The 21,294-nt window shown below is 38.5% G+C and overlaps 1 protein-coding gene across 3 annotated transcripts in view; it reads left to right on the top strand.

Moving 5' to 3' along the window:
• mtss1 (MTSS I-BAR domain containing 1) overlaps nt 1-17,935 on the top strand; it is a 74,682-nt gene extending 56,747 nt beyond the window's left edge. Inside the window, exons 7-16 of one of the 3 annotated variants that reach the window (XM_067460385.1) lie at nt 6,059-6,216; nt 7,303-7,410; nt 7,490-7,587; nt 8,706-8,796; nt 9,823-9,945; nt 11,990-12,100; nt 13,684-13,840; nt 14,212-14,238; nt 15,187-15,458; nt 16,424-17,935. In XM_067460385.1, coding sequence (XP_067316486.1) covers nt 6,059-6,216; nt 7,303-7,410; nt 7,490-7,587; nt 8,706-8,796; nt 9,823-9,945; nt 11,990-12,100; nt 13,684-13,840; nt 14,212-14,238; nt 15,187-15,458; nt 16,424-17,095 — 1,817 coding nt within the window. In that variant the 3' untranslated portion in view covers nt 17,096-17,935. The remainder of the gene's footprint in view (nt 1-6,058; nt 6,217-7,302; nt 7,411-7,489; nt 7,588-8,705; nt 8,797-9,822; nt 9,946-11,989; nt 12,101-13,683; nt 13,841-14,211; nt 14,239-15,186; nt 15,459-16,423) is intronic. The other 2 variants (XM_067460387.1, XM_067460386.1) reach the window with 2 other exon arrangements.
• The last annotated feature ends 3,359 nt before the right edge of the window (nt 17,936-21,294 follow it).

Below are 21,294 nucleotides of genomic sequence, written 5' to 3'. Positions count from 1 at the left end.
TATAATTATATTAAAGTAAAAATTGATGGTGGTGTTTTTTGCCAGTTGCCTGGTACCTTATTTTGATATGAATTTTGACAATGCTTGGTGGTGAGAATGTGATATGGCTTAGTGCAATCATTAAATCCCAACCTTGTCATGTAAAATAAATAAAGGCCCAGATAAACAGAGGCGCAAATTAAAAAACAGACAAGGCCGGATCATTCTCATAATGACCAACATAATCTAGCAGTTAGTGTCTGGTTTACCCTAACCGTAACCCTAACCCCCGTACAAAAACCAGTAAATTGACGAGCGCAAACCTTAGTAAATCACCTTGCGTGAGTCATTTAAATACTTTCCTCCCATGAATTTTGCATCTGAAAGGGAAACTCCTTTCAAATTCATATGCAATAAGGTCAGCTGCAAAAATAACCCTGTCCACACCTTTTCAACGCTAATTTATCACCGCGTGTCTTTAGCAATGCCTGACAGTAGTTTTTTAAGGCCAAAGGAGGGTTTGTGCTGGCGCGAGCTGTTGGTAAATCTGGCCCATAGTCTGATGTGCTGCACGTTTCAGAGTACTGTACAGCACTGTTTTCAGTTTAGATTCCCAGTAAATGCTTCTCTATTAGTGCTGGGATTGAGTCGTGCATTACAATTGCTAATGCAGCATTCGTCACGAGAATCATTTATAAATGATCGTTGTCAACAAAGAGAAGCGATAAGAGAAGGTCTCTGCGGGGCGTGCTCAGGTTTTCTTTTTTTGTCTTTAGCTGATGAGTCCTTCACTATGATGTTAGTCATCTGCAGCAGTATGAGGAAAACACGGCTTTGTCTTGACACCGTCTGAATCATACGATTGAGGCTGAATGAAGTGTTAGCATAAGCGATGCAGAGGCTAGCGCTTTTATATCACCACAGCACACTCATAAACCCATCGCTGTGCTGTTTGATTCATTGCTGTAACTCACACAGACGGTGAGAAAAGGAAAATAAGTATGGCGTCTAGACCTGTGATGCGTCTCGGAGTGCACATCCATCTTTATAAGTTACATTTGTGTTGCTCAGAGGGGTGTGGGGGCAGACCGCTCAGAAAACTAGGACTGTGTGGAGATCATGAAGAAAAAGAGCATTGGATCTGAATGATTAAAACTCATGCACATTAGTATTCCAATGCCGTCGCTGCTGTGTTTGTGTTTGAGAGAGCCATGGCTCTGGATTTCCTGCTCTCTCTAGTGTTTAAATTAACTGCATTTTTTATATATATATTAAATTGTATTTGTTTTTAGTATCAATTGTCTCATTTTATTTGAATATTATTATTTATACTTGATTTATTAAACAGGGCAAATTAGCGTGAGATCGCAATTCCTTAAATGCGCAGATGGGAGTGTAAAGTTCTGCTTGTGATCTACTGACGACGCAAATTAAAGAACACAGACGCAGCCGGATCATTTCCATAATGACCAGCACAACCAGTTAGCGTCTGGTTGAAGAGAAGACATGCTTTTTTGGGGTTCACCGGTATATTGATACACGTAAATCTTAGTAAATCACCTTGTGTGATTCATTTAAATACTCTCCTCCCATAAATACTGCATCTGAAAGGGAAACTCCTACAAATTCATATACAAATAATTTTGCAGTTTGAGTCTTTATTAAATCCTGACATTCGTTTTTTTACTAGTTTTATTTGCTGTTCATAAATCTGGCCCGGGTTTTCTAAACTGTATACAGACAAGGGGTCAGTTGCATAAACTTAGCCACTATGCTAAGGATGTGAAACGATATTCTCCTAGAAAACCTGCACACCTGCCTCGTGCGTTTGTTTATGGAGAGAAGGTGTCTGCTGATGACATCATAGCTTCCAGTCGTTCGGGATTTCTAGACCGGAGGGAATGTCTGTCTGGCACACACACCTTTGTCTTAATGGCTCTGGGTTATTTTACACTCACCTTCCTTTTTAGTTTTTAAACAAGGTTTATTTTGTGTTTAACAAGCTCAAACTAAACACCAGAGCTGTGCTACTTTTCCAAAAATCTGCATGGGTTATTCCACTTGGTTCTGCTTGATATAAACTATATATCTTTGATGGGTTGTTTACTGGTTGTTGTTTTTTCCCCCACAATGTTTAGTTTATCACACTTTCACATTTCTCTCTGTTGGCTTGTAATCGATTTAAGTTCTGTAAGAGGAAACATGCTCCTGTAACATACTTCAGATAGAGCTGTATGTTTCCTAAGCCATTTGTCATGCAGACAGGCCGTGGGATTTATCAACAGACCTACTGACCTTTGCCCTTTAAACTTCAGATGACCCCAGCCTTAAGCTCTCCTACCCAACCTGGGTTCATTTTGTCCTTTACTCTAGGCTGTGTTTGAAGGTGTAATGGCTAAACACACGCAGTCACAGTCCAGCACAAGGTCAATGAACTAAATGACCAGGGATCATCTCTTTTCTCGGAAGGTCAAAGGACTTAATTGAGTTTCACAACACTGACGAGAATTGCTTAAATCCCAAAAATGCATACGCAGCACATAAACGGACTTGCCAGAGGTTGTTTAGAGTTACTGTGTTGCTTGTGCAACATTCATTTATGTTATGCCCTAGAATGAAAAATTGAATTAACCTTGCCATAGTGAAATAATAAGAGTTCAGTACATGAACATCACATACTGTGAGTCTCAAACACCATTGCCTCCTACTTCATATTTAAATCTCGTGCATGAAAAACACCACAGAAAAATAAGTGATTTTCAACATAACCCCAACCGTGATGCAATCGCTGGGGATCATTTATATGCACGCCCCCAACATTTACATATGTCGAAACTGACGGAGCCGAATCATCAGGACTGCAGATAAACAAGCGACACTCGAGGACAGCAAAGACGGCAGATCATGGACACCCGTCATGTTCCAGGCTGTGAAGGGGATGTGAGGACTTTTCTACCCTTCCCACAGATAAAAAATGTCAACGGTCATGGTTGATGTTTATAATCGGATACCACAACAATTTAATTCAAGATCGTTCGTTTGTTCGGCCCATTTCAAGCAAGCTTCGCTCAGCGTCTTAAACTGAAGGAAGTGGCAATTACAACTATATCCCTGCAAGCAGTATGTAGCGATTTTATCCACTTATTGACTGTTTAAGCAATTTCTGATTAAATTGAAAGTTTCTTAGAGAGACAGCATTGTCTAGATAACGCAAGATGCTAGTACAGTAAAAATAGGAAACTCCAAGTACCATACAAAACTAAATAGTGTGTCTAATGACAGGTTAATATTATTTTGTATTACAGAATACAACCGTAGATACGTTGCTTACAGATCGTTCACGCGATCCTTCTAGCAAACGTCACCTTTTCCACCATATAAGTTAAAAAGACAGTTATTAGACAAGGCTATTCATTTTGTAAAAATATATATATATATTTATATTTTTGTAATATTGTATATATATTTTATGTTTTTGCATGCTTGTATTTCAGAGTACATCACAGTCACTGTGTAGCCTACATTGTGGCTAACGTTATATAAACATGCAATATCGTTAACAAAAATCACTGGTTTTGTCTGAGGGAATGAAGAGCGTTTGTGCGGTTGCCAGATTTCAGTCATTTAAATCTCCCAATCAGAGATTTTCTGTGAAAAGAACACGTATACTATCCAGTGTTTTACCTAAACATGTCCAATCTGGCAACCATATGCATGCGAGGTCTCTGTCGCACGTGGATGATCAGAAAACACCAATAAACAAGTAAGCTGCATTTTAGCAATCTCCATTTGAGATGTTCTGCTTACAGTGTCATTCAGTCGGTCTGTGTGCTGTCAGGACTCACGAGCCGTTTCGCTGAACAGCTGAACTGCTGTGTGCTGTGAGCTGCTGAAATAAGCCAATCAGAGCTCAACATTAATATCCATGACTCTTCCAAATAAGGCAAAAACAGAGCATTACATCCTAGGGACAATTTCTAGGGTTGTAAATGGACCTGTAAAACTGTATCTGGACAATTTTTTCCCTTAAATAAGCCACATACCCTCTATGTAGATATCAGAGAACAATTAGAAATATTGTTGCAAATCATTTTAGGGCACCTTTAATGGATCAGATTATGTTATTCGAATTAAAAATGTAACTCGAGACATCCCTTAAATGTTAATGAACCATATTGTCAGGATTTTAGTTTTTTTTAATCAAGAGCTCACAGGTGCATTTGTCAGCAGTGATTAATATTAGCTTTTCTTCGACCAATAGTGTCTAAATCGGGGGCCGTTGAGATAAAGCTAGCAGTATTCACCAGGTCATGTGATCTCAACATGGTAGCATATCACTGTCGTCTTCATCTAATGTGAAACCTGTGATGATAGCTGTACATCTGTCTTGCTTGCCAACTGGGCGTGCAGGAGATCAGGTGTCACAAAGGACACCTAAGGTTATTGTTAGCAATGGGGGCGATGAGGTCAGAGATGTGTGCTTTTACACGCCTGGCTGTTGCGTCCCGCACACAGCTGTCAGAATGCTCTCCTGTCAGTGGAATGCTGAAAATGTAGCCGTGTGTATTTTTGAGACTGAAAAGAGCTGCAAGTTGTCCATAAACATGAGGTTTTCACAGTGATGCCATTAAAGAACCATTTTGGGTGCCCCAAAGAACATTTCAATGAACAGTTCGAAATCTCAAGACATTTTCACTGTAAAGAACCTTTTGTGCAAAAAAGGTTTCGTGTGATGTCAAAGAGAACCTTTAGTTTTAGTATTGGGCCGAGCAATGTTTTCATGACAAATTTGATGAGTTTGCTAACCATATACAATTAGGATTGACTATCTCATCCCTGTCACGCACACTCACACATAGAGTCTGCTGAGAGATGAAAAAGAGAGGAAAAGCTTGGGTCATGTGTCTAAAGCTCCTCACGTGGTGTGTGTGTGTGCTGGCTTGAGGTCTCTGAATCTGTAAACAAACCTCTAAATGTGATTAACCTCACATTTCTCCCATTGCACTTCAGTTCAAGCACCAGGACACAGAAGCAGTCATTTTAGGGTATGTTTGAGAGAATCCAGTCTGTGTTATATCGCACATGTATGTACTGTATTATTTCACCTACCCTGCTTTGAAGAAATCATTGGATATTAGTCATTGAAAAAGCTGTATTGGTTGACCACTTCTGTGTAGTAAAACTCAAGTAGCCGCTCTGGAATGTGAGGGACTGTGTCGGTGGCAGTTGGACTTTAACTGAAACACAAGGACACATGCACACCATACAGTCCACCTGTGTACCATTACCACAGTCCCAGATCTGTTGTCACGCCTGGGCGCCAACGACCAATGAAATCGGCACAGCATTGCAGCAAATATTTGCATGGTGTATTAAGTGTCTATAGAAACTGTACTGCCTCCTAGTGGTTGACCATAATGAGTTTTATCTATATAAATGTCTGGATTGCTCATGACGCCATCAGAAGTGAAGCCACCTCGCCGCCATGTTGGCGTTCCCTATAGTATTCCCTCACGTTCTGTTGAATTAATGAGAAAAAACATCCCCTAACTAGACAGCATTTTTATATCTGTAGTCTTACAATCAAAACGTCCTAAAACTTTGAATGGTTATTTGTTTAAAGGAATCTCTGCTGATTTAAAGTTACATTCATCTTTATTGCAGTAGTGAATATCAGATCAGCTGATGGACGAGACGATATATGTATTACAAATGTCAAATTGATTCTTCTGAAATCTGAATACAGATTTCTGCTTTGTAATGCATGTTCATACAGTGTACAATTATTTATAGTGGTTATGTAATATTGTTTTTATTCATACAGTAACTGTAAATGATTCTAGTGTTTTCATGAACAGCAAATATTATTTCAGTTAAGGCTACATTTCAGCTTTATTTCAATAAATGAAATGTTTGATTGTTTTAAATTTTGTTAACGAGTTGCATTATTATTGAATATTAACCTGTTTTATGACCAGTACTTTTTTTTAAATCTTTTCTTTGGCAAAGTCTGTTGAGAAACTGCTTGTTTGTACTATTGCCAGTCATTGGTTGATGAAATGATGTTGCGTTTGCACAGGTAAAGACGAGGTGCGGATGCAGCTGGACAGCGCTCTTCAGGACGTCAACACACGCTATGCCGTGTTGGAGGACACGGAGAAGAGAGCGGTGTGTCGAGCTCTTATCGAGGAGAGAGGACGATTCTGCTCATTTGTCACAATGCTCAAACCTGTCCTGGTGAGGACCTGAGCAGACATAAAATATTTAATATTTTGTAAAGAAATTTTGCAGGAAAATGCCTAGTTTAAGTTTGTTAGTTCTATATTGTTTGTATTTTAACATGCAAAGAAAGATGCTGTTTTTATTTATTTTTATTTGATGCTGCATTACAATCATGAGAATTGGGGGAAACTTAAATAGTGAAAATGATTATTAAAATAATTTAATAATTCAAAAAATTGTATTTTCCTAAACCAGGCTTTATTTATTTGAATGTATTTTTATTTCTTGTGACTTTGGGATGAAATTTGACAGATTCATGCTGGTGTACGGTGTGTTTATTAAAGGTGCACTATGTAGTATTTTTGCAGTAAAATATCCAAAAACCACTAGGCCGGTGTTATATATTTTGTTCAGTTGAGTACCTGCAATATCCCAGATGTTTCCAACTATTTGTAAATTGTGAGAAAATTGCTATTTTAACTCAGGACAGGGACGTTTCAGCATAGCGTTTGAGGGAGTCGCCTGTCAATTGCGTCATATCTGCGCTACCCTCGGTTTTCGGGTTTTATTTGGCAGGAGTGCTTTACTCTTAGCAGTGTGAACAAGTGAACGCACGGAGTAACGTCATAACATCGTTTTAAACACACTTAAATGTATCTAATATGATAAACAGAGCAGCATTACCTCAAAATCATAACCGGAAGAGCAGATCAGTGCAGGCGCCCGGCGACTGTGTCCCGTCCCGTCATAATAAAAGTCCCGGTATTCGCGAGGCGGTATTTGTTTAACAATCGCTCCAGCGGCCGTGCTCAGCTCCGCAACACTCGGTCCTGCTCTGCTTTACACTACAGTAACGTTAATAACCGCATGCATGAACGTGATTTCTGCCCGAGTCCTATTTTCCACCGGCTGTGATGAGAAGACCACATGTCCCAAGATACTGCGCTCCCACTTTGCGTCATTAAACTACGCATTTGTTTTGAATAGGCGCCCTCCAGTGGACGGAAAGTTCCATAGTGCACCTTTAAGTAATTCTGGATTAATATTGTCTGACTGTTTATTTGTTTTGTTTTTCTGTTTTTTTTTTCTTGGTAATGTCAGGATGAAGAGATAAGCATGCTTGGGGAAGTCACCCACTTACAGACAATTCTTGAAGATCTTGGCAATCTGACGGCTGACCCCAACACACTGCCCCCTGCTAGTGAACAGGTACTGCATGTCTTCTAAATGGGCCAACATCTTACCACTTCATATCTCTCTCTGACTTTATCTGGGGGTTTTTATGCAGGTTATTCTTGATCTGAAAGGCTCGGACTACAGCTACTCGTATCAGACTCCTCCCGCGTCTCCTAGCAACACGTTATCACGCAAGAGCAGCATCAGCAGGTGAGTTCAGGCTCAGGAAGAAATCTTCATTGATGGAAAAAATGTTAGTTGAAATATATATTCAGTTAATGGACTGTTTTTCTGAACCTTTAAGCTTCCTATAATAAGATATATCAAATTTAACTCAATTTAACTTATTGATTTGTTAAGAAGCTGTGTAATACACTTCTGTAGAAATATTTTTATTGTTGAACAAAATATTATTTTTTTGCTGCAAGTCCTGCAACGAGCTACCTCAACATTATGCCTTGCATATATTATTATTTTTCTGTAAAGGGTGATGACATGCAAAATCAAATTATGCCTTGATCTTTTGACTTATAACAGATCTTTGTACCGCTAAAACATCCTCAAAATTTTATATCGTAAAACGTCCTTCTCATTATAAACAAAGCATTTATTCACTTGCTCCAAAAATGGCTTGTTTTGATATTGAGGGATCTGTGACAACACACAGACAAATACATTTGTATTATTATTATCCTAATATCTAAAATGATCCTATAATCTACTCACCCTTAAGTCATCCCAGGTGTATATGAGTTTCTTCTTTCAGCCAAACACAATCAGAATTGTATTAACCTTATAAAAAAAAAATGTCCTGGCTCTTCCAAGCATGAAATTTGTTGGTACTATTCACTGACATTATAAAGCTTGGAAGAGCCAGGGCATTTTTAATATGACTGGTTGTGTTTGGCTGAATATATCAATATATATGTCATATATCCACCTAAGATGGCTCTTAGGGTGAGTAAATAATAGGATAATTAAATTTTTTTGGTAAACTAACCCTTTAACAGCTGACATTTGCCTGAACTGGATGTGAGTGTCGCATCAAAGCCAGATAGATCCCATTATAATCACTGACACCGCCGGGCAATAGCAGTGGACACTGATATCGTTTCCAATGCAGAGGCATTAGCCAATCATAACAGTGACTGTTTACTGACAAGCCTTAAAGAAGCCGCCCCTTAAAAACAGATCATTTCAGACAGAAGTGAAAATAACATTAACATTACAAGTGAACCTCACAGAACATTAAAATAATCAACCCCTTTAAAATTGGTTGTAAAAATATAAGTGCAGATAAATTGCTCATCTCTTTCTGTCTCTCACAGTAACTACACCTCTGTGCGTCATGTCCCGTCTCTGGACTCCATCTCCAGCGCAGTGGATGGGCTTCACCTGCGAGCCCCAGACCCAACACGGGTATCACCACACCACAAAACTATTGGTCTAAAACTTACCTGGCCTATTTATGATGTACTAACCCTATGAAACCTTTATCGTGTAAATCATTTGCCACTCAAAACACACATACAGCCTCATTCAGCCCAAAGAAGCAAATACGGCTGTAAGCATCATCCCAGCCTCCAGTCCGTTGTGGTGCGTAATCCAAACCCCCCTCAAAATCAAAAAACAAATTGATCACGGATACATACGCATAATTAAACATACCTCAGTGCAGATAATATTGAAGATTTAATGTAGTTTGTCTAGGCATTACCGTATGAATATATGATACTATTTCACTGTTATGATGGTGAAAATATTAACAAATAAATAGCATAGTAATATATTACAAGAAAAATAAAACATTTATTATACAATTCAAAGTTTTAAAAAAATTGCATAGGTTATTAAGCTATGTAACTCTGAGAATGCTAAATAATATGTGTAATAATTATGTTTATCAGGCTGATCTATTACACAAAGAAATTTTAAGGCAAGACACCACAGACGAATAGGGTTAAAAATGCAAACAAATCAAATAACTAATGAAAAGGGCATTTATTTTCGTATTTCAAAAACAAAAATCTGAACATAGGATAATGCCAGAAGGAGAAAAACTCACTTTGAGAAAGAAGCCTTCAAAGATATGTATTGTAATTTAAAATATGCAGACTAAATATATGAAGTGTAGTAAAATAAACTCTTTGATGTGTATTTTCAGATGTGTTATGGAAGTAAAATAGCCTAAAATCGCATCAATGGTTTTGTCCGTAGTGTCTCTGCTTAAATTTGGCCATTAGTAGCTGTCTTGTGTGATATCATTTAAAAGACAGATATCTTATCAGGCACTGAAACAGAATACCCAAAAGCATTTCTTTCAGCCAAGGAATTTGTTTAGGAGTCCAAAAGGGTTTCGATTTTGACGGAGGCTTGGATTGGACACCGTCTAATCTCCTCTTTCTCTTGTCCCACTCCTCTCTGCCCCTCACCTCCATCTCCCAGCGCTCACGCAGTCCTCTCCTCCTGGTCGGAGGAGAGGAAGGCACTCGCTCTCTCAGCGAGGGGAATTCTCCCACAATCCCTCGCTCCGGCCAGCGTGGCCCACACCTCCGGCACAGGAGCACTGTGAGCATAGACTCAGTGTAGTGTAGTGCTGTGTGTGTGTGTGTGTGTGTGTGTGTGTGTGTGTGTGACTGTGAATGGATTCATCACTGTTGCATGTACTACTGGACACTTACCTCTTATGTGTTTGTCATTTGTGCATCTGTGTGAAGGTAGAGAGCGCCCTCTGCAGGCCATTTTAGAGTAACACCGTCTGATAACTTTACACATGGAGAAACAAGCAGTTTTAAATGCAGTTTCCTATTTCTTAAATCAAACTAACCATTAACCTGCATGCTGCTTCAAACCTTTAATAGGCCCATCTGAACTTCGACCAAACTGTCAACATGACAATTAAAGTCAACATGTAATAATAAATGACTATTTATAAGTTTAATGTTAACTAGCAATTAAATAGCTATTTAGTAGGAGTGTAACAATGTATTGGGTCACAAAATATCGCAATACAAATATATGTATCATGGATAGCGACAATATGTATTGTGTATAGCTGACCTAAAAATGGAGGTTTAGACAGATTTATTTTGTCATGAAATGTGGTAATGGTGCGACAAATATGGTAAACCCAAAAGCTTACACATTTAAGGTTCTGTGTTTATTACTCCATTAATAATATATATATATATATATATATATATATATATATATATATATATATATATATATATATATATATATATATATATATATATAAACATTTAAAATCATGAATATTTCTATTGGTGTCACCGTTGACCTATCATGAGGGAGAAGTTAATTTCTGATGTAATATCAAATTTAGCATTTTAATGAACAGTACTTTTTATTACAGCATTTATCATCAACAGTTTATCATGTCTTAGAAGTAATCATTTAAAGAAACATAACATTTTAACTTCAGTACTGTGTATCAAATCGAGTGTATTGATACACTTCATATTTATTTTCGAATTACACTTCGAATTATTTTTTGCTACTGTCGTAATATAAAATAAGCTGATTAACATTATCAGAGTAAAGGGTTCTGCAATAATAGCAAATAATGGCCATTTAAAAAGAAGCATTAGCATTGTCCTGGGTAAAAAACCTCCACAGTCCAATGCAAACTCACATTCGGGTCTGAACCACCCACTTTTCGCAATCCAATCAATTCCTAATGGATCAAATTAAGTGCCACCCAACATTTTATTTTGTCATAACGAAATCAGTGAACACCATTTTATGTTGACTTTAAGGGTGTTTTCATGCCTCTAGATCGTCTGCATTGTTCCGAAACGGGTTTGTTACTTTGTTGGTTTGGTTCACTATCACAAGGCATTTCAAAGTTCACCCGTTTAAGCTCCTCTGTGTCATCCATCAAGGTGGACTGACAAGTTCACTCCATGGGCTTATTGAGGCTTTATCTGTAGCTGTTAAAAGACTCGCAAACACTTATACGGCTCTAACCGTCATTCCCGCTCTAATTAATATACATTATATGTATTTAATTATATGTACAATTATTTATATATATTTATTTATATATATATATATATATATATATATATATATATATATATATATATATATATATATATATAATTAATTTATAATGCAGTTGGATTGGGAATCGAGGCTCTGTCGAGACAGCATTCTTGTAATGCATAAAGAAGAACAATGATAACATTTTAAGATGAAGAGCCGCTCTGGTTTTCATCTGTGATAGCTAATGTACTCACTCACAGAATAAGACACTGCTGCTTTTATATAACACACTTCCCATTATGAATTATGATTACGCTTGTTTCTTTGTCCGTTGGGCTAGATTGCTTTCTCACCTCGAGTTCTTTTTCAATCAAGCTCATTTAGGCGATCTCAGAGCGATTGTTTTAGTGTGGGTCCGAGCATGATTGTGGTCTTCATATATGCCTAAACGGACCGAAACGCACCAGGTTCCGAAACAAACGCTCCAACGAGCCAGATGTGAAAACACCCTAAATCTGTATTATCTTGTGCCTCCAGTGTTATAGTGATTTGTTTCTTACCTGTACCAATTTGACATGGACTAACGGATTATATCTGTGTTTAGGATCAAGGCCAGAACTCTCCTGGCACGGAGAACGGGACCTCCATGCCCCCGCTACACAAAGCTTACAGCGGGTATGAGGAGAAAGCCAGGACACTGTCCACGTCTGGCAAGGTACATGCTCATTCTAATGCTGGTTTTTCTTTTCTAAACTAAAAGTACATTTTATACACCAAAAAGACAAAAAAGGCAGATCCAAAGCACTCAATCAGATGTAAACAAAGGAGAAGGAAAGAATGAAAAAGCCTTAATTAGATATTGCTTAAGTCATTTTAAAATCACAAGAGCCAACATGTTTTGACCAACAATAGTCTTCATGAGGGCAAAGCAACACGTTTTGCTTCGTTATCCAGGTCTGAACGGGGACATAGAGTTCAAGTGTTTTTTGTGATGTATTTTCCATCTCTTTATGGTGGTCTTGCCTTGCACTTCTTACTTTGAACGTCTGTGGGTTGTTTCTTTCTAATTTGTGATACTTGCTTGGTTTTCCTCTCCAGGTAGTCTACGTTAAAGGAGAGTTGTTGGTTGTTTTTTTTGCCCATTACGTTGGTTTCCCCAATCCTGGAGACCTGATTGCATTATTGGGTTAATTGATTGTATTAGGCCTCATTAGACTTATTGAATGTTTTTGGTTTATGGGTGGGGTTCAACTTATAAGTTGGTGTCATTCTCATTCTTTAGCCCTATTCGGATGGGTTTAGATTAACATGGGGACATGGGGGTAAAGTAATTATTACCAGAGGTTCTCTGTGATTTTAGTCCCATCCGATTGTGCCATCTCGGTAATCATTACGGACAATGTCAGTGAAGAATACAGAGACTTTTACCTTCTGGAAAAAAAGGTCTGGAAAAATGACCTCGGGTAATACAAATCCTGTTCGAAAAGACCCGCTGTAAAAATGATGCTAAAATTCTGTCATTTCCTGTTTAAAAGTAAAAATAAGCACATTTTGCGAGCTTGGAGGCTTTTGAAGCATTCAATCGCGTTGTAGGTGGAGGGGCAACTCTGTGGCAAATGTCCAGTATGTTCCGCATAACATTTAAAGCAAATAGAAGATCAAAAGCACTTATTAGAGGCACAACACTTATTTTAGCTCTATGAAAGTGTCTATTACCAACATAATCCAATCAGAATCGTTAGACTGGACCTAACTGTTTATTAAAACACACACACACACACACACACACACACACACACACACACACACACACATATATATATATATATATATATAGGAGACGGAGTTCGGACTGGCGCTCGTTGTGTGTTTGCTCACGTGATAACAGCAACGCCATACGCGCATGACGACGAGGTCACTGAGGTGCGTAAAGCGACTTACTCCTCCCACTTCTGCTAGTTTTACTGAGATGTCTTACCTGTGCGAATTGGCCATTAATATTACAGACAAATTACTTTACCCCAACGTCCCCATGTTAATCTAATCCTGTCCGAATAGGGCTTTTGTGTTGCTTTGCCATGATGAAGACCATTGTTGGTCGAAACATGTTGGCTCTTGTGATTGAGTGCCTTGGATCTGCCTTTTCTGTGTCATTGGACATTTCCCTTTCCCAAGAGCACCTATTACGGACTATTTAGCACCATGTTGAACCTCTTGCAGTACATTTCATACACTTTTTGATTCTACTGGAATTATTGTGGCTTCTGAAATCTGATTGGCTCTTGCTCCTGTGCGTAGCCACAGTCAGCCAGGGAGCAGCTGGCTCTTACTCTGGGAGGCGGGCTTAATTCAGAAGCTCCCCGGACCAGCCGAGATTCCCTCCACTGCTCTAGCGGATACAGCACCCAGACCACTACGCCATCCTGCTCGGAGGACACCATTCCCTCGCAGCATGGTCAGTGCGCGTGCACGTACACAAACATGCATGAGCTTTTGCACATTTATTCTTTTTCTGTTCTGTAATTTCCCTTTCAAGTCTTCAATGCACTCACTTGGAGAGATTATAAAAATCGAGATTTCTTTTTCTCCCTTTCTGTTTTTGTATGGCATTTTCCCCCTTTATGTCTTGACACTTTTACGTCGTTTTTCAGCACAGTAATCTGATTTGTGGTTTGTGTAGGCATTAAATCTGCCTTTATGGCATTACAGGCCAATATTAGACCAAATGTGATGTGCTGCACAAATCACAGGCTTAGATTGCTGTCCAAAGTGCGTGTTTTTGGCCCTTTGTATATATGTTAAATGTACTTTATTGTTCTTTTACAGCGGTAAAGAAAGAACCTCCTCTATATGGTAGGTTTCTGAATGTCATTGCATAGACTTGATTATTCTCATTGTGATCATAAACCAATAATAAACATTAAATGTCTTTATTTTAGGAAATCCATGTCATATTGCAGGCGTGCCTTTGTTGAACGAGTGTTATCTGTATGCGTAAGATTTGAGTGTGTGCGACCATGGAGATAGGTTGTCAAATCTATTATCCACCTTGTCATGTTCGAGTGTAACTGAAAGACGCACCTAACAGAGCTTTTGTGTGTCTGTTGTGTTCATTTTCGGGAGGTTATCCATTATTGTAGTCTTCATGCAACATTTTTAGGGCTGTCAATTTAGTGCACTTAATGAATGTGTTTTAAGACAATAATATGAATTAAAAATTAAATCCATTGTCCATTAGTTCAGGTTTTCACAAAAAAGTATACTTTTTAAAAACATTTTTGTATGCATTACAAGTTTGCTTTTTTTAGCTTAGGTTTCCCAAGAAAAAGTATACAATTGATAAAATATTTTTATATGCATTTTAATTTTATAGGCCTCTTAGACTATATATATATATGTATGCCCACTCTATAAATACTATAGTATTAAATATGCTATATATACAATTGCAATTATAGGTTTCATTTAAACTAATTACTCATTAAACAGTATTAAAAACATCACACAAGATAAGGCAAGTTTTCAAGGCATAAAAACACACAGCAAAGGTAAGATGTAGTACTAGTGACATCACAGCCCTGTCCTGATAGAGCTTGTGATGGGCCCTAAAAACTCTCACGCCATTGGTCCATCTTTAATGTTAAGCCCTGACTTCAAATGTTGTCTTCTTCCACTGTCATTCCCTGCATATGTAATTTCAGCTTCAATTACTTTTTTAACCTCATTGTTTTTTTTCTTCTAAACAATGCAGAAGTGCTATCATTCAACATTAACGCGGCATGCGACTCTTCTCTTTTTCAGACTATGACTACATCTCTCTGCACGGAGGAGAGGACGCCCACAGCCAGTCTGAATTTGATAAATCTTCCACAATTCCTCGCAACAGCGACTTAAGTCTTAATTACCGCAAAATGTTTATAAGCAAGAGGCCGGCGTCTACTGTCAGCCTGCTGATGGATCCGGAGCCTATCGGACCCCACACGGCCACCATCCGCCGGAAACCCTCCAGCAAACCCAATATCCGCCGTGGGACCATCAGTGGAGGAGTGCCGATACCCATCTCCACACCTCAGGTTATTCATCTACTGAACTTAAGACTGTACAGCACACCTGCTGGAATATCTTTAGGGGGCAGTTGTTGCCGGTTAGAGAGTCGGACTTAACGCAGCATCCGTTTTTCTGTCGTCCTTTGGCTAGCGTTACATTACATGATCACGCTCTTATTCTTACAAATGCTGTTAAACCAATTGATGTTATTGAGTCTTTCTATGCGTCGTGTGTGTCACAGACAGGACATTTTACAGAAGGCTTGTTCTCTTTTGTCTTGTCACACTTGTCACAATTTCAGAGACATCAGTAGGATCAGTGATACTGGCCTTCATTCATAAAAATTCATTGCCATTACAACAAATATTTTGTAAAAATACTGCCTTTAAGTTGTTTCTACATTCATTTGGAGAGTAACTGTACAAATATTACAACACAAACATTTTTAAATATTAATGTTTTTAATCGCAATTTATTACAAATTTTTTTTTTGATTAATCAGTTACTTTTTTAATCAATTGACTGCACTAGTTGTTGTTGTTTTTTAAAGCAAGGATGGATTAAATTGATCAAAATACAGTATACATTTTTTTTATAAAGAATCCAGAAAAAGTTTTTACAAAAACATTAAACAGCACAACTGTTTTCAACTGTGATGATAAGAAATGTTTCTTGAGTAGCAAATCGTCATATTAGAATAATTTCTAAAGTATCATGTGACTGAAGAATGGAATGGTGATAAATTCAGCTTTGCAATTAATTGCTTTTTAAAATATATTCAGTTTTTTGTATTAATATTTCACAGTATGAATGAATCCAGTAGTACTGGAAGAATTAAAGCAGTTCTTAACCTGTGAGTTTTAATTAGGATCTTATTTGATTCTTAGGAACTTTCCTTAGGAGAGTTATTCTAAAGTTATGATAAAAAGTTTGAATCCTGTAATTTATTTGCATAAGTGTTTTAAAGATCACCTTTTGGTTCTTATTTCAGGTGCCGCTGAAGGCATCCGTTTCTACCGCCGGCCTGAGCGGCAGCGAGGAGACTATGGGCCCTCCTGGGGTGATACAGAGTAACCGGTTACCTGGCTCAGATCTGGCTCACATCAGACCTAATCTCTGCACGTCTACTCAGAGTCTGAGCGCAATGCCGCCTCCATACTACTCCATGTTCCCTGGCCAGCCACCAGTGGGCAGTGCAGAGCCGATGTATCAAATGAGCAAGCAACAGCAGTATGCGCTGCACCAACAGCAACAGAGGCAGTATCAACAGCAACAGAAGCAACACCAATATCAGCAACAACACAATCAACAGCAATACAACCAACAACAGTACAATCACCAACAGCAATATAACCAACCGCAGGAGCCGCAGTATCAAGAGATACAACAGAAAGAGCTCCAGCAGAAACTCAAACGTCAGTGTCTGCAGCAGCAACATCAAATCCAGCAGCAGATTCAAACCACGGCAGCTCACAACTCCAGCGTGCCGAATGAAAGTGTGCGGCCCAATTCGGCCCAGCCCGGCGTGGACCAAATCAACAGCGCTCCTGACCCGGGCAGCGGAGGTGACATGTTGAGTATGATCCGCAGAGGAGTCAAATTACGCCGGACACTTACCAACGATCGTTCGGCACCTTTAATCACCCCCAACCATATTAACTGATTTTATTGTTTTAATTCGTCTGTGGCTTTTTATGGTTGCTTTTTCCGTCTTTTCGCTTTGCGACTTTTTTCGTGCCTTTTATTGTTGCCGTTTGCATTGGGGGTTTTTTTGTAAAGGGAGGCAAAACCGTGTTGACTAATGTGCGACTCTTGCCACTTGAAAAGACGTTTGATTTAACTACACTGTGCTCGAAGAACAAACGTTTTGCTGTGTCCTTGCGAATGTTGCCTCTCAAATTAAAGTTAATTCTGCAGGCTGTTTGCTTTACATATATATGTATACTTATATATACAGATATATATGTATTTAGAGATCTAGATCGAACATCGGAGCTTAAGATATATTAAAGTTATTTGTTTGTCGTATTCGCGAAGATAAAGCACTCAACCTCCTGGTTAGAGATCAAAAACTTCTGTATATATTAGTGAAACTATTGAAAGACTGTTGTATTATTATTAATTTTGATTTCTTGTTTGTTTTCAAAATTAGAAAAAGCAGCACTAGGCGTCTATTTTTGTACAGTTTAGGGTAACAGAAAACTGCACCACTGCCTTTAATCTGCCCAATGACTGGATGCAGCCAATGAGAGGAGCGGAGGGAGGGAAGGAGCGATGTGATTGGGTGGATGAATGAAGGACTGGAATAGTGGAATTTATTTGTGTTGCTTATGACTGTGAGAGCTTACAAAGGCATCACTGTGGTTATTTATTCAATCTGTTTGATTCTGAATCATTTTTAATCGTTTGTTTACCAAAGCTTTAATGCTGTAGCCCCGTAGATGCGTATAAACCTGCTCTCCTGGAGAATTTGCTATAAAGACTCTATTCATAAAACCTCAAACTTGTGGCCCATTACTTTTTTTTAAGCATTCTTTTTTTTTTTTTTTGTCTTTTGAAGCAAAAAACGTTTACACAAGAAAGTGAATGACTATTGAATCGCCATGGCTTTGATTTGTTTCAAAGTGAAGCGCGGCATTGCGTTCTTTTACATGAGAAGCTAATGATTCATTTGCTTAACCTGTATTTGGGAACGCAACTCATATATGTATATACACCACGCTATATGTAAGCCACACGCCATATTGAAAGGGTCAAGCCGGCCCATGAACATTCGAGATGGAGTTGACTGGGTGACAATAGGTGCGTTTACATGGAGCACTGTAATCGGTTTAAAGTCCAATCCGAATGAAAATGCTCCATATAAACACCTCAATCGGACTAAAAATGCCCAAACCGAATTAAATTGTAATCCGTTTGAGAGGGGTGGGATAAACCTTTTCATGAACCGATCGAAAGAGAAATTTAACCATGTAAACGACCTAACCCGATAACTTTTGAGTGTTCGTCCTTATATGACGTGATACACAGCCTTCAGACAAATTGCTCTGTGATGATGCCGATTGAAAGTCAGCTCATGTAAACCCCAGATCGGTTTAGATAACGTCTCATGTAAACAGTCCACTAAATCTTTCAATCGGAATTATTTTAATCGGAATGACAAAAGTGTGCATGTAAACGTCGCTAGTGTCACTGCTAAATATCTGTTATATTCAACTACAGACGTTGCCTCCATTGTTTCCTTCATGTTTCTCACTCACACAACCCTAATTCGTACAGAACGGGGCTTAAAGGAAATCCTGAACTTCGCACTGGTATTTACGACTTTGTGGTGGAATTCATGTGCGTTCAACTAAGTAATATGATCTTTACGACATGACTTGAACGCACCATTAGCCTCACGTAGCCAGACCTGTCTTTGATGTCTACCATAGTTAGATGTTGATACATGTATGAATATTTATATATAAAGTAGACTTCAGCAGATAATTTTGCTAAACTAACACAATAAGAGACGATGGTGTCAGCTAACACAACATTAAAAATGAAATTGATGTCATTAATGACTCACCCTAATGTCGTTCCACACCCGTAAGACCTCCGTTCATCTTCACACACAGTTTAAGATATTTTATATTTAGTCTAAGAGCGTATGCACACTATACTGTCCATGTCCAGAAAGGGAATAAAAACATCATCACAGTAGTCCATATGAGACATCAGTGGGTTAGTTAGAATCTCTTGAAGCATCGAAAATACATTTTGGTCCAAAAATAACAAAAACTACGACTTTATTCAGCATTGTCTTCTCTTCTGCGTTTTTTTTTTTAAACCTCAAAGAAAGAATCAAACGCTCATGAATCAGCGTATTGATTCATGATTCGGATCGTCAAAGTCACGTGATTTTGGCAGTTTGACACACGGTCCGAATCATAAATCAATACACTTGAAACCATAAAAATGCAAATGAGCCCCGCCTCCACTCATACAGGCTCATCTACATGGCAGATGTATCAGAATAATGCGTTTTAATAATGCGTACAACATTGGGCACACAACAGTATTTAATATGATTAGCTTTGACTACATTATCAAACTGCTATTAATGTGTTGGTAATGTTACATAAACCATATTCCTGTTTCCCGTCACAGTCACAGTCAGACAGCTGCCTTCTAAACATCAGCGTCCTTAGAAAAGCTTTGAACAACTCAGAACGTCAGTGGAGAAAGGCATATAGTGAAAACATGGTGATATACATAATTCACCCACTATAATGTTAAATGTACCTGATTTTTCATATCAACAACAGAAAAATATATACCGGGTAACCTGCCTTCTCTTCCGACTCCACTGCTTCAAAGCAGTTAATGATATGCTAAAACCCGCCCACTCATCTTGTGATTGGTTACAAAAATGCAGAAACCGAATCAGTCAGAAACACATCAGCGATTTCAAACTGTGTTTTTGAGACCATCTTTGCTTCAATACAGTTTTAAAGGGCGCCTATTCAAAACAAAGGCGTAGTTTAATGACACCAAGTCTGAGTTCAGAATCTGGGCACATGTGGTGTTCACCTCACAGCCGGTGGGAAAGAATCAGGATAGGACTCGAGCAGAAATCATGTTAATGGATGTGATTATTAACGTTACTGTAGTAGGAAGCAGAGCAGGACCGAGTGTTGAGGAGCTGAGCAAGGCCGCTGGAGCGATTGTTAAGCAACACACAGCTCGTGAGCAGCGGGACTTTTATTATGACGGGACAAAGGCGCACCGGTGCCATACCACCATGAGTATGAGGTAACCCAGCTCTGTTTATCATATTTGATACATTTAAATGTGTTTAAAATGATGTAATGACATTTCTCTGTGCGTTCGCTCAGCGGCTGCTGTGACACTTGTTCACACTGCTAAGAGTAAAGCACTTCTGTCAAATAAAACCAGAAACAGAGGGTAACGCAGATATGACGCAATTGACAGGCGACTCCTTCACACGTCCCGTCTCCTAGGTAAAAATAGGATTTTTTTCTCAAAATTTTACTAATAGTTGGAAACATTTGGGATATTGTAAGAACTCAACTGGACTTGATTTTACTGCAAAAATACTTCATAGTGCACATTTAAGAAGGAAATACTCAGCAATGGTGTTGACATGAATTTGCACATGGTTTGTCTTAAAACATATTAAAAACACCACAAAGACATGCAAAAAACATTAATAAATTGGACCATAGATGCCATAGGTTTCACACCCAGATGTAAAACTAACATCAACTGCTCATTATGACAGCTTTCTCTCACAAAGGTGTGTGTAAAATGTTTGGGTGTTGAGAATTTAAGTGGGTCTGTTGTTTTTTTAATTAGTTTTTTCCTACTATTGAATGTCACGCGAGAGCAAGCGGTAAGCCTAGCCCAGATGCTTTCCCTATTTACGCTTCAAAATAATAAATAAATAAAAATTCCTATTAGAGTTTCCTCTTAGTGTGGATTACCCTGAATTCTGTTGGTCTGTTGTGGTGCACGCTACGCTGTTGTTTTCTTAAACGGAAGTAAATGCTGGACATTTGCTTTCAGGCTTGAAGTGCATCACCAATACCCTTAACATCAAGTCTATGCATCAAGCATCATTTTTAGCACCTCCAGAATAAATTATAAACCGTTGATGGTTCAATAATCATCTCAGTGTGTAATGAACCTGTACTCTTAGAAGCATTTCTGCGGTCTGACAGGATATCTTGCAGCCATCCGCACTGCCTTTGATGTCTTATCATTTATCATATCCGTCACGCACGTGCTGGCAGGTGCGCTTTCAACTTTCTCTCCTGCTATGAAAGTTGTGTCCTCATATCTTACCGCATTCTCTTT

This window comes from Pseudorasbora parva, chromosome 12, assembly GCF_024679245.1.
Source record: "Pseudorasbora parva isolate DD20220531a chromosome 12, ASM2467924v1, whole genome shotgun sequence".
Lineage (NCBI taxonomy): Eukaryota > Metazoa > Chordata > Actinopteri > Cypriniformes > Gobionidae > Pseudorasbora > Pseudorasbora parva.
Note: the sequence above shows the minus strand (reverse complement) of the source record. Positions and strands in the feature narration are given on the sequence as shown.